This window comes from Euprymna scolopes, chromosome 2 (assembly GCF_053919585.1).
Source record: "Euprymna scolopes isolate OS-2025 chromosome 2, ASM5391958v1, whole genome shotgun sequence".
NCBI lineage: Eukaryota > Metazoa > Mollusca > Cephalopoda > Sepiida > Sepiolidae > Euprymna > Euprymna scolopes.
Genome location: NC_136483.1, coordinates 126636734 through 126651058, shown reverse-complemented (window position 1 = coordinate 126651058; position 14325 = coordinate 126636734). Strand labels below are relative to the sequence as shown.

Genomic DNA, 14325 nt, shown 5'->3' with positions numbered 1-14325 from the left:
TATCGACACGGTCGTGCAAGATTTCTATCAATCTTTCTCCTCCTTGCCTAGTTACATGCAGCCCTTTCTCTCTCGCTCTCTTAATGCATACATGTCCTTTCCGTCACAGTAAACTCATACCTTGTCATTTCTGTTTTATTTTCAGGTTTTTTACCTAATTCACCAATAAATACTCGTACTTTCCCCTAACAAAATGCGTCTGTTTGTTTTTTGGTGGGTTTGAGTTAACTGGCTGTCTAAAACAAGGTGTCGACAGGCATTTTGCCGAAGGCAGCACACATCCAGAAATTGAATAACTGGGAAAATATAGAAGTATTGATATCACTAGTTATAAGATCTGCTGGATTTTCCAACGAAGAAACATATTTTAATTTCGGTAGAATGCCAAATTTAATATTAATATCTTCTGAAAATTTTTGGATCTCTGCGATCCTGTTTTCAATGAATATATTTTTCTTCGATCCTTTACCTTTCAGGACCCACGAGAGTGCAACCTAGGAATCAGACATCAGGAAAAAATTATCAATGTTAAGGGGCCCCAGAGCACCCAAAACCTGAGGGGCTACCATAAGGGCTAAAAACATAGCCCCAAAGTGGGAAGTGACTTCCCTTTAATTGGGGCCACTCTGGCCTTCGCGAACAACAGAGAACAATTCACTCCCTGTTTCGCATACAGGGTGAATCCGTATGTGTTTTTCTACACATCGCAGAAACAAATAAATTTGGCAGACTGATTTTCTGACAATACACGCCTGGGAAATTCAAACTTCCGCAAGTCATTAAGATCCTTGGCATGGGTTTGCCATAGCTTATTGAGCTCTTCAGGTATCCGCTCATCCCACGACAACTTGCTTTTCCAGATTGAGCTGACAATGATCTTCCCCTGTATCGTGACGGGGAGAAGCATAGATGGAGGGTCATATACTCCTGATATTTGCAAAAGAATCCCCCATTTGGTATTAGCCCCAGGGTCCACTAAAGTGGGAGAAAGTTTGAACATATCTCGAATAGGATCATATAGGTATCCCAATACCTTCTCAAAGGCTGGGAAGGGAGAAGAAATAGTTTCATCCTCCAACATTTTATCTTGTATCTTAGAACAGTTAGAACTGCAAGATCGTAAATTGAAACCTGCCTCTAACAATCTGCTACAAACATTGTTATAAATAGCAAATAGGGACTCTCCGTCACAACTGGTGGTGACAAGATTATCCACATAAAAATTGTTGGAAATAGCATGCGATGCTGCATCTTTTGCATATTTTTCCACATGGAATTTCAAAATGAAATTCAGAATGAAGGGGCTGGCATTGAACCCAAATATAATTGTTTTATACGTGTACATAATTTGTCACCCCTTTTATCCACTTCCGATTTAAGGTGAATTTGTAAAAAGGCCTTTATATCACCTAGAAGGACATATTCGTTTTTCCTGAATTCCAGCAATAAGTCCAATAATTAAGCAGTTAAGTTCATGCCCATGTAGGCAGCGTCATTAATTGACGTCCCTTCTCGACATTTCAGGGAGCATTTAAATACGGGACGAATTTTTGTTGTCACTCCAGGTCCCTCCTTAATAACGGGTCTATGTGGAACCCAAATATAATCTTCATACTTTCCAGGCAGGACAAAAACTGCTCCACTATTCCACATTCCTCAAACACTTGGAGGTACTCATTATACATTCCCTTCCTTTCTAAGGACTCTGCCACTCTCTCCATTACCTTTAAGGAAGGCACAAAATTACTTTTTACCTGTGGGAGTTTATCATGATGCCACGGTAAATTTACATAATATTTCCCCTCCTCCCATACAAAGGAGTCTTTAAACTCTTCTATCTTCTCCTTGTCCACGGCCAATAACTTAACCTCTTCATCGATCCCCAATGAGTCTAGAGTGAGCAACGTCGACCCCTCGTTCAACTGCGGATTCGGAAAACAAAGGCTTCAATCCATCCTTATAAGAGAGTGTCGGATTTAGAACAGAATTGATTAAATAGCTGTTGCATTGAGGAAGGGACTTCACAACGCTATTAAAGGGAAGCGACTCTACCTTATTCAAATCTTTATTAAAAAAATGTTGGCTCTCGCCAAACGGAATTATGAAATTCCTGTGTCGCCATGTGTTGCCATTAAGACACTCAACTAATCTGAGATTATTTCATTTACTCAGAGGGTCCAAACCAATAATCCCTTTAATGGGAGTTCCGTTTAAATTCTTATAACCAGGACAGAGCCAGAATCCTTCTTGAGATAAGTTACTGACAACTATCAAAATTATCAACTTTGAATTTTAAATTCAAGTCCCTGGAAAATAACACCGCAAATTTAAAAGGATTTTGTTCACCTAATTTTATAGATATATTGTACTCCTGCAATATCAAGGAGTCACTGTCAATCAACGTGTTCACAGTCATATCGACCTTCTTGTGGTTTATGGTTTTAGCAGAACACAATTTAAATAGAATTTCCTGGGCAAAAAACGATCGTTGACTCCCAGTATCAATCAAACATAAAAAATAGATTGGTTGTTCATGTGCTTTCATTGATATTCTAAGGACAGGGAAAATACTGTTCTGTGGTTCAGAATATGTTGTTCGGCCCACAAAGGACTTATTTCTCTTAAGACGCATAACATTAAAATGGCTTTTTCAACCCACAAACTGCACAAGGGTAAGGAAATCTCTTACTTCCACGACAAACTGCATCTGAGTGCTCACCCAGACACCGAGTACATAATTTTAATTGTTTAGCCCTTCGGCATTTCACGTCGAAGGAAGGAAATTTACTACAATTCTTAATCGAATGATCTGTAGCTTCACACAGCTTGCATAATATAGTGGTCTTCACCCCTCGTGGGGAAGAAGACGCCATATTGGATTTCATCTTAGGTGAAGAAGACGCCAATTTTGACGCGCAAATATCCTGCCGAACATCAAGCGGGGCGGCTAATAAATATTCCATAGTTTCAAACACATGGGACATAATATTATTCAGAGAAAGGAATCTTTCACCACTTCTACTCATCAATTCTCTCCTTATAACATTAGGACATTTAGCAAATAATATGTGGGCTATCAATGCCCCTGAGGATCAACCCTCAGCAAAAAAAATCAGTCACATAAGACTTGTCAAGTTCAGTCAAATCTCTCTTTTTTCAAGAAATGACTTCAAAATTTTTAAATCCATTATAAGAGACGGAGAAGGAATAATTTCCTCAAAAACACGATTTTTAATTAAATCAGGGTTTAAATAATTTTCCCTAAACAATTTCAGGGCTACATCATAATTATCTGATGTTACATCTAGACTGGAGATTATATCAAATGCATCCCCATCCAGTTTTGATTTAAGCACTAACAATCTGTCAACCTTATTCAAATTATCAGTGCAAAATTCGAATTCTGAACGAAAACTTATCATCCATGCACATTCCAGAAAACCTTGGATAGTCCAATTGCATTTTCACTGGCATAACCGTTGAAGCTTGCATAACTTGAGGGGCATCAAATTTAAATTTTAACGAAAGCAACTTTTCTTCGATTTCCGAAGAAAACCCTTCTGAAACCTTGCAAAGCTGCAATTTCTCCTCTTCTGAAGTCTTGATTAGAATGAGGTCTGTCAGATCGTCCAAGTTCCTTAACCAAACTCTAATTATTGTTTCTCGGGGCCTGAAAAAATCTGGTGAAGGGTCGTTAACTTCTAAGAGATAATAATAGAGATATAATTATCTGCAAATATTTAGTCCTAAGTTCCTTTAGGGCCATATTTCCTCCCTCGAGAACAATTAATAAAATAACAGAGATATAATTAGCTGCAAATATTAAGGTGGCAAAAACCGCCAATATTATTCCAAACGGAATTGTAATCACAAATAAACCACACTAACGAAATGGCCGTCAGCGATTAATCGACCCCAAATTTAGGGCAAACGCTTTAATATGGTCAAGTTGCACATTTATAACTGGATTCAAAATTCCCGAGCTACACCAAGGATGCCTGAAAAAAATGGGCGGGGGGGGGGGGGATTAAACTCTTTCCTGCCTGCTGATTTTTTCTTAAAATAAAATTTCAACTCACATTATCATTTTGAAACCTGACAACAGAACCACAAAATATTTAATGTGTACATTAAACATGGCATCATAATTACAAATCAAACATTAATCACCTCAATTCAAATTAATTAATTTAAAATTCAAATTAATATCCAATGCATGCAAATAAACGCATTCAATGTGTGACTTTTACATTTAAACATTTAAATTACGGAAAACAAAAATCATTAACGGTTTCTTAATTCCTGTTTTTTTTTTTTTTTATGTCTACAGAATCTGAACCAAAGTTTTTTTGTTTTTTTTCTTAATTTAGTCACGCAAATGATCCACGTGGGATCTAGAATTGAAAAAATGCAATTATATACGCTAGTAACTTACGACCCCAATTTCAAGATCGAATTAATTTATTATCTAATGCAATTTCAAATGTAAGAAGAATTCTCAAATTTTTTTTCTTACTTTTTTAAGAGTGCAAACATAGCGTCAATCGAAACTTTTATTAATGTCTTATTAGTTTTTAGCAACATAAGTTAAATTAACAAAATAAATTACTTTTCTGATTTAATGAAACAGAAAAAAAATATTTTATCTATTCCTTCCTTTTTTTTTTTGAGTTAACAAACTATGGTTTCTAAGAATTATGTTAAAATTTATCAACAATAATTTGCTCAAATTATGGAAAAAAATCTGCTCGTCTTAAAATCAAGAATTTACACAAATTATATAAAACTAATCATTACATTTGCAAAAAAAAAGTTTTTTTTTTTCTACGCTTTGCAAAAAAATGAGAATGTAAGAAATTTCTATCTCACACATCTCAATTTCCTCCCTGCAAAAGCAAATGAATTCCACAAACAAAAGGCATACCTTTCAAACACAAAATGGTGCTAATGCACTTACTGATCCACGCTATTTTATATATTATATTTCCAAGTTTAATTAAAGTTTTATGATATGTTTTTTTATTCAATTGTAAGGTTAAAGTACAGAATAGGTACAAAACACCCTCCCATCCATATGTTAAGAATGGCTTTTTAAATAATTTTAGAGTTGAATGTAATAATCAAAGAAGAAAGTGGTCGCATGTGTGTGTATCGTGCGGTCATACAACTTACCTTCGGATGGGATGTGCGAGAAAGAGAAATTAAAGATGGCAGCCATGAATTGATAAGGTGTAGTCTCGTGGAATCTCACAAGATCTCATCTTCCACTGCACACATATGCAAATGGAATGGGGTCAATTTTCTAATAAAATGCCTGTTGGCAGATGCAGTGGGGAGAACACGTGCTGGAAGTTGAGAGAAAGTTGACAGTGACGAATTCTAGCTAAACTTTTGCTTATTGTATTTGCTTTATTTTGTTTTGCTATTTACCAGCCCATTTAACTACAATAAGCAAAAGGCCAGCTAGAATTCGTAACTGTCAACTTTCTCTTTCAACTTCCAAGTATTTCGGCATAATAGGGGACAAGCTGGACCTCAAATTAATACCAGAATTTGATGGCTTGACCCCAGTACTTGACTGGGTGGAGAAGGTGGAACTACATTGCCTATTGTGAAGAACATTGAACACGTGGTTCCTCTACGTCTGTCCGGCAGGGCTTTCGCGGTATATCAACAGCTTGGTCCTGAGGAAAAACAGGATTATGAAAGGATCAAGCCGGCATTATACAAGGCGTTCGCTATCAATCCTGCCACTGCTTGGGAGCAATTTGAGGCAAGAACCTTGCATTTCTGTGACTAAATGTGAAGCCAAAAGGCTGCGCATAAATTGTGCTGTAAAGTAGTTAGAACGATCCTTCACCAGATTTTTTCACCGGGATGCAATTTGAGGCAAGAACCTTGCATCCCGGTGAAACTGTCGACGTTTATTTGGCCGAGCTGATGAAGTTGACGGTGTTGTTTGGTGGGCTGCCTGAGCACGCCTTGGAATGCAAATTTTTGGCAGGGCTCCCAAACTGGAGCAAAGCAACTCCTGTGGGCTAGCTGCTCAAGCATAACTTCATTGTCCCTTAATGACCTTGTAGACCGGGCCAGGACCGTGATGAAGAATACTTATGAGATGAGAGAACCGGTAGTCACTGATGCACAGCCCGCATAAAGTGATGATAGACCTACCCAGGGGCCCGGCCTGCGTGGTGAAATCGTGTTATAGATGCAATGGCCAGGGTCACATTGCAACGAACTGCCAGTGGCGATTGACAGCTATTCACTGCTACCGATGTAATAAGACTGGTCATATGGCCCGGGATTGTTCGGGAAACGGGGTCGGGGACAAGGTGGCAGCGTCAACCTCTTCTCCAAACAGAAATTAGATGAGGCACTTCCGACTATTCAGGTCTATGTCAATGAGACATTGTGCTCAGCACTCCTCGACTCTGGGTGCTCTCGCACCATAGAGAGTGCGGACCTCTGCCGCACTTGGAAAAAGACTACTAGAGTAACCACCCTCAGTGGAGTGACGCGGACATGTTGCGGGGTGGGCGCTGTGAACATTCGCACTAAAACTGGAAATTCAGCTAACACCGAAGCGCTGGTAGTACTCGATGAACCACTGAGCTTTGACTTTCTTCTAGGCTATGACGCCATCAGAGCCCTAGGTGGTGCTCACATAACGCAGACGGGGGCGATACAATTTCAGGAGAAGGTTCCAGTGCGCGCTGCTTTAAAGATTGATCAGCCAGACTTTATTATCGAATTTGACCAGCAGCAGAAAGCTTGGACAGTCGTGTGGAAGTAGCCGGAAAACCAGGAACCAGCCAAACTGCGAAATGAGGTAACAGAGTACCATGTGCCCCATCAAATGAGGCCTGCATATGAAGAGAAACTTCGTGATTGGATCAAGATAGGCTGGTTGATTCCCTACCCCTATGAGAAACTTGGACCTCCCAAAGGCCTGATTCTGCTGATGGCAGTCGCTCAGCACAACAAAGCAAAGGTGAGGCCAGTGATGGACTACTGTGAACGGAATGCGCATGTTGATGCGTACACGGCAGATGATGACGTTTGTGCCAGCAAGTTACGAGAATGGCGCCAGCAGGGTTCCAACATGTCCCTGCTGAAAAGCATACCTGCAGGTCCGAATCAGTGAAACAATGTGGCCATTTCAGACGGTAGTGTTTGCTGGCAGGAGGTACTGCCTTACCAGACTAGGCTTTGGGCTGAATGTGGCACCCCAAATAATGATGACCATCATTAATGCTGTATTGTCACAGGAAGAAACAATAAAAGATGGGACATCGGCATACCTTGATGACAGATATGTGAATGAAGACCTTGTGTCATCATCACGTGTGAGGGCCAAACTGGCTGAATTTGGCTTGGTGTGCAAGGACCCAGATTGTTTGGAGAATGGCGTCCGTGTCTTGGGCCTGAACGTTCGACAGGAGCGAGGGACTTTGAAATGGAGGCGCGGAACTGTAGTTCCTAAAGTGGCCGATGTCTTCACGAGGCGAGCAGTATTCTCCGTGTGTAAAACTTGTGAGGCACCTACCAGTGTGTGGATGGACTCGTGTGAACAGGCATCATAAAAACGAGGGCAAGCGCAGTCACCAAAGGCTGGGATGATGAAACAGCCGACGATCTGTTGGTTTGCATGGTGAAGGAGACCATCGCAAGGGTAAGGCACGATGACCCCGCCAAAGGAGACTGGTGTGTGCAGGGAGACAAACTGAACGTGTGGGTGGATGCGAGCTCTCTGGCAATTGCTGTTGGAGAAGAATGGTGCTACGATTGAGGACACCTGCTGGTTGCGACCGGCGAATGATGCTGCTCATATCAACCTGGCAGAGCTCGATGCAGTGATAAAAGGTACCAACCTGGCACTCCAATGGAAAGTCAGGAAATTATGCATACACACGGATTCACTATGCGTGTACCACTGGATATCAGAAACATTGACAGGCAAGACCAGGGTGCGCACTAAGGCAGCCAGCGAGATGCTGAGCAGACAGAGGTTGGAGGCCGTAAAAAAGCTGGTAACAGTGTACAACCTGTCTGTAGATTCAGTATTGGCCACTTCAAATTACAACCTTGCTGATAGGCTCACTCGAGTGCCACAGAGATGGTATCACACCATGAAGAAAGCCGAGCCAGTACCATTATGTGCCGGCTCTATTGAGGTGGCGGATGAAATCAGGAAGATACACCAGCTCAGTGGACACTCCGGAGTGAGATAGACATGTTATTTTGAGCAGTTGTCCAATCCGTCAGTGTCCAAAAGTGCAGTGAAAGCGGTAGTCAAGGAATGCCAAACATGCCAGTCAATCGACCCCGTCCCGGCCAGATGGCGGAAAGGTCAGCTGGGAGTAGATGCGACTTGGAGCCAACTGGGTATGGACATAACCCACTACAGCAGCCAGCACTTTCTCATCCTGATCGATTGTGGACCGACAAGGTTTGCAATCTGGCACTCGTTAATAAGACAGGATTCCTCCAGTGTCATTCGTGAATTGGAGTCCATATTTTATGAAAGGGGGCCCGCCTGAAGAGATCCTCACAGACAATGACACGGCCTTCTGCAGTGGGGAGTTTAGACGTTTCATAGACAAGCGAGGGATCCAGCTCAGACACAGATTTGCATATGTACCAAGTGGCAACGGCATAGCAGAGCGGTGCCATCGAAGTGAGAACACAATACATGATCGCAGAGGCGGTCTATAGATATAATTCAACTCCAAAGGATGGCATGACTGCTGCAAGCATACCCACCAATGCGATCCATTGCTATCGAGTGCACTACCAGGACATTGACACCTATCTGCCTGATCGGCAGGAAACCCGAGGGCCGTATGAGTTAGGGGACACTGTCTGGGTGAAGCCTCCCAATAATCGATGCACCAACAGCTTTCAAAGAGGGCGAATCACTGGCATCATCAGTGAGCAAGCTGTGGTAGTCAATGGTACCCCACGCCATGTGAAAGATATCCGGCCTACCCTGAATTCGAACCAGTTGGTGAGTAACAGTAATGGTGAATCATCCAACGATGACCTGTAGATCCGTCCTATTCCCCGCGATGGTACAACTGCAAACCCCAACGCTGACAGTTCCAGCACCCCTTCTGAGACCTCCGATGAAGATGAAGAAATCCAGCCTGATGGTATGACTGTATGCCCTAACACTGATGCCAATGGTTTCGACGCATCTTCTGAGAGCTCCAATGAAGATGAAGTAGTCTAGCCAATCCCCCTTCGTAGGAGGGTCTGCAACAAACGACCATGTCCACCATGCTACATGTGTGGTCCGGAGACCGGGGGGGGGGAGGGAAGTGTAGAGTTGAATGTAATAATCAAAGAAGCGCACACGTGTGTGTGTGTGTGTGTATTATGCGGTCATACAACTTACCTTCGGATGGGATCTGAGAGAAAGAGAAATTAAAGATGGCAGCCATGGATTGATAAGGTGTAGTCTCGTAGAATCTCACAAGATCTCATCTTCCACTGCACACGTATGCAAATGGAATGAGATCAGTTTTTTAATAAAATGCCTGTTGGCAGAGGCAGTGGGAGAACACGTGCTGGGAAGTTGAGAGAGAAAGTTGACAGTGACGAATTCTAGCTGAACTTTTGCTTATTGTATTTGGTTCATTTTGTTTTATTATTTACCAGCCCAATAATAATGTTACGGATCAATAAGTGCATGAGTACTCTCAAATTTTATTCACAAATAACAGCAATGAAAGTCCTTTGGTTCTGGTATAGTCCTTTTGCAAAACGGTGGCCCGATTTGCTTCCATACGCATGGAGCCTTTAGTTCAAATTCCTATTGTCGGAATGTTAGTTTGTTGTTCCTTTGGAAGGATCCATGAATGTTCATGGTAAACTCAGCGGGAATGATGGCGCCTATAATCAGGCATAATGTGAGCCCCTTGGGACTCAAGATGAAATGAGATAAGATCCAATATTTGGTAAATAAACATGCAGAACAGTTCTTGAATGCCATCCTCAATTTGGATAAATACAGCAATATAAGTTGTCTCTGCTTGTAGAGATGTGTCCTTCATTCACCAACTGTTTGGTGTTCATGAAGGAATTGTCTTGGCTCCCTCGAGAGAGAGCCGCTGTGTTGAGTCTATCCCGATGCCGAATTTCTGCTAGACTGAAAAATAAAATTATGATACAAAAAAAAAAAAAAAAAAAAAGGGCGGCAAGCAATTTACTTGACCCGTTCAAAATTAACCAATCACGGACCGGCTACTAAAACTGTGTGGCCGGCCTAAACAAGAAAGATGGCGGTTGTATTTCTTACGAACAATACGGAATACACTGGATAAAAACGGTTTTAATATTATGAAAACCATTTGTCGGTGACAAATTTAAATGTGATATTTCTTCGAAACAAACCCGAATACCCCTAAAAATTTACTTTTTACAAAGGTATGTCTTTAGTTAGTACTTTGGCATACGTTGACCATTAGACTGATAAATGAAGAAAAATCCTCTAAGAGGGGTGTGCGTGTTCTGGTCGAGTGGTTCTACTATGGGGGATCGATTTATTGTATTAGAAACTGTGCACACATGTAAATATACCAAAGTGTTTTTCTATAATTTAAAAATTATTAATGTCGGGTGACGAAATTTGAAGATTGCTTATTAAAAAAATAAAAACAATTTGGCCTAAAAAAACGCCGAGTGGTTCTAAAATGGTTGATTGATTTACTAGAACGTTGCATTAGAAACTGATAGGTACGGGCAAAATGAATGCCGATGCTCAAAATGTATAAACACTTTGACCCCTCCCTTTACTTAAAAAAAAAAAATCACCAAAAAATCAGGAAATTAAACAATTTTAATGAAATTTTCAGTATTTATCAAATGATGATCGCGGAATATAATGAACTAATTATTTTTATTTAAATCCGAATGGAAATGTATTATTTTCTTTAAACAAAAATACCTTTACTAAAGTTATGGTTTTCAGTAGTAAATAAAAAAATAAACGATTTTTTTTTATATAAATAAAGCATCGTAATTTGTAACAATAAAAATAGAATAATTTTTATAGGAACATAACGAAAAAAGCCCCTAAATCCGTATTAATGAATTCTATATAACTCGAAGAAAAATGAATTTCTCGGACTACCGATATTACCATTGAATCAGGCATTGCTTATTTAATATTTACACACACACAAAAAAAATATAATTGAAAAAATATTTCTACTTTTTTTCTTTTTTTTTTTTTAATTACGGGTTTACCACAATTTTTATATGCAAGATTTTAATAATTTCCTTGCTCGCAAGAATATAAATGTTTCGGCGTAACATATTTTTTATATAATATTGAACAATAATTAAAAAATAATAATTTAAAAACAGGAACATAGAAAAAAAATGTAAAAATTAATACAAATGTTCAGAAAAGAAATGTACGGATGCGCGACTGGGGGAAAAAAAAAGAACTTCCTCCCTTTTAATTACATGGCGTCATTTCCAGTCTTTCGACTGCCTAAAATTTTGGGCCTTCGTAATTTTCGTGTTTACAAAATTTTAGTTTGTTGCGTTTTGCGATCGCCAGAATCACTCGGTTTTCGGCTAATTAATTTATGTTTTGTACAAACAAGGTGTTTTTTGTTTTTTTTTATTAAATTCAATATCTTAGGACTTTACTAATTATCTTTGAAATAGACCCAGAAAACTAATATTTATCTTTTAAAAGATTTTTTTTACAATAAATTTATTTAACTTCAAAATTTAGTTGAATTTGCTAGCTCGCAGTGAAAACATTTTCATAACTTTTCTTTTTTTTTCACGTGTACAAATATTTTTTTCCTTTTGGAAATTAAGTTTAGTCTTTTGTCTTTCAAATACAATCAAAAAGTAGTCGGAAATCTACAAAAAAAAAAAATAAATAAATAAAAAAATGATGACAAATCGGCTTTCAAAACTAAATCCCCCATTTTTGTCCGTCCATTTTTGCCCGTACCTAGAAACTGAGCAACCTCTATAAATATTAAAATATTGATTTATTTTACATTCATTTATTTTATTGAAAGAACAAAAATAAAAACATACGTAGGGGGGGGGGTACGCTCGTACACGTGAACAACCGATTGAAAAATCGTTTTTGATCTTAAAATAATAATAATAATAACGGTGCTAATGCACTTACTGATCCGTGCTATTTTTTAAATCGTATTTCCAAGTTTAATTAAAGTGTTATATGATTTTTTATTCAATTGTAAGGTACAGAATAGGTACGAAACATCCTCCCTTCCCCATGTTAAGAATGGCCTTTTAAATAATAACGTTATTATTTCAGCACGGATCAATAAGTAAATGAGTACCAAAAAATAATAATAAAACGTTAGTATAAATGCGTATTTATCCCCCCCCCCCCAAAAAAATGCACTACTCGTTAGTACACAACAAATAGTGTTTATTACGTATACGAAGCGAAGATCACGCTTTAAATTATAAGATATCTTTAAATCTGAACACTTATAAAAAATAAATAAATAAAATACACTTGCTTATACATAGATATATCATATGCTTATTATTCTTACCCATTGAACTCCTGGTGTGTTTATGGTGCTGTGAAGGTGGGTTAGGGTTATTCTGTAATCCGCCACCACTGGTTTTAGCAGGAACATATTCGGTGAGCGGGCATGTCGGTGTTTTCTTTGGATCAGCCATCAGATTGTAAAATGCATTCACTTTTTTCTCCCCCAACTCAGAACTAACCGAAAAATTATTATGAGTTAAGATAAACTCGAAGTTTACAGGTTTTTGTTTGTTTAATAAAATGAATAAGGTGTGCTGTTGTTATTTTTTCTTTTTTAATTTCCAAGCGGCTCCGTCGAACAGGTTATAATAATAATAATTATTATTATTATTATTACAAATCACACTCAGACAAACTGAAACCTCGTTTAATGATCCACTTTCTCCTATTGTGATTGAAGAAACGTTATGCATCATCGTTGATCATTCCAATGCTTGTGATTAATTTCCCTCCAGAAAATAAACTCTTTTCTTTTTCAGTTCGACCCGAAAAAACAAAAAGAAATGCTTCTTGCATAGCAAAAGGTGCGCGTTTCTACTTCAAGACTTCCTCAGCAACGCACACAAACACATCTGACTACTTACTTTCTTGTCTCCCCCTGTTTTTTTTTTTCCTCCTTTAATCAAATCGTATTTTTCTTTCTCACACAAAAACAAGCCCACAAAAGGCCAAGTTTTTTTTCAAGGAGTTGAAATGCGATAATTTTTTTTTATAATCACTATGACTAAAATTGCCTCGAACAAATAAATTAATAACTATTTTTTAAATTTAATTTCACAAATTCATGAACACCACATTTATATAGTTTTTAAGCTTTTTGTAAATTCAATACGTATGCAGCATTGCAGCATTTAAAAAGTGGAAGTTCAAGTTTGCATATCGAATCAATTACAAACTGATACTCCACTTTTAGACCGCTCAACTCTAAACTAGAAACACAAAAGAAAAGGTGTAGATTTTAGATGTAACGAAAACGTATCGATACTGAAACCTGATTCCGTTTACAAATTTTAATGTTGCATTTTCAAAACGATAAACACGATTCTGTTTTTAGTGTTCGAAAATGTATAAGGAGTGTGGGGGTTGGGGGGCGGACACCTACTCTCTCTAAAATTCTTCCTCTTACCATTGCATTGACGTGAATGACCCGGAAGTAGTTGTCAACTGGGACCTACGTAACAATATAATGTAGCTACATCAACAGACTTATTTTTGTACCTTTTCTCCACGTTAAAAAACGACCCTGGTGTCTAACTCTGTCCAGTGGGGAGGCATAGTAAATAGGTACATCAACAGACTTAATTTGTTCACAAACGATGGATCTTTTCTTTTTTTTTTTAAAGATTAAAATATAAATAACATTTTTCCACAATTCTTCGTTTTTTTCTTTCCTATGTAATATTTAGTGTATTTAGGGGAAAAGATGGTTAGATTTTGTAAGAAAAGCAAATTACATTTAGAACTATGTTGTGTAGAACTATTTGTTTATTACGATTAATGCAATAAGTCTTGACTTTTTACTTAACCATTCTTTTATCCATTTGTGGTTTCTGCCCACCCCCTCCCCCGTTATCTACTCATGCATTTTTTTTGGGTCTTAGTAATTCAGTTATTCATTGGAATTTGCTATTCTCGTTTGTGAATCATTTATCTTTGGGGTATGCACTTATTGATCCGTGCTGAAATAATAATGTTATTATTTAAAAAGGCATTCTTAACATGGGGAAGGGAGGGTGTTTTGTACCTATTCTATACGTTAACCT

At 38.5% G+C, this 14325-nt stretch overlaps 1 protein-coding gene across 3 annotated transcripts in view; it reads right to left on the bottom strand.

Moving 5' to 3' along the window:
- LOC145295982 (E3 ubiquitin-protein ligase RNF123-like) overlaps nucleotides 1-13705 on the bottom strand; it is a 911347-nt gene extending 897642 nt beyond the window's left edge. For 2 of the 3 annotated variants that reach the window (XM_080141929.1, XM_080141938.1), the window contains exon 1: nucleotides 12564-13703. In XM_080141929.1, the coding sequence (XP_079998055.1) occupies nucleotides 12564-12693 (130 nt within the window). In that variant the 5' untranslated portion in view covers nucleotides 12694-13703. Of the gene's footprint in view, nucleotides 1-12563 lie in introns of all 3 variants that reach the window. The other variant, XM_080141948.1, reaches the window with a different exon arrangement.
- Between the last annotated feature and the right edge of the window lie 620 nt (nucleotides 13706-14325).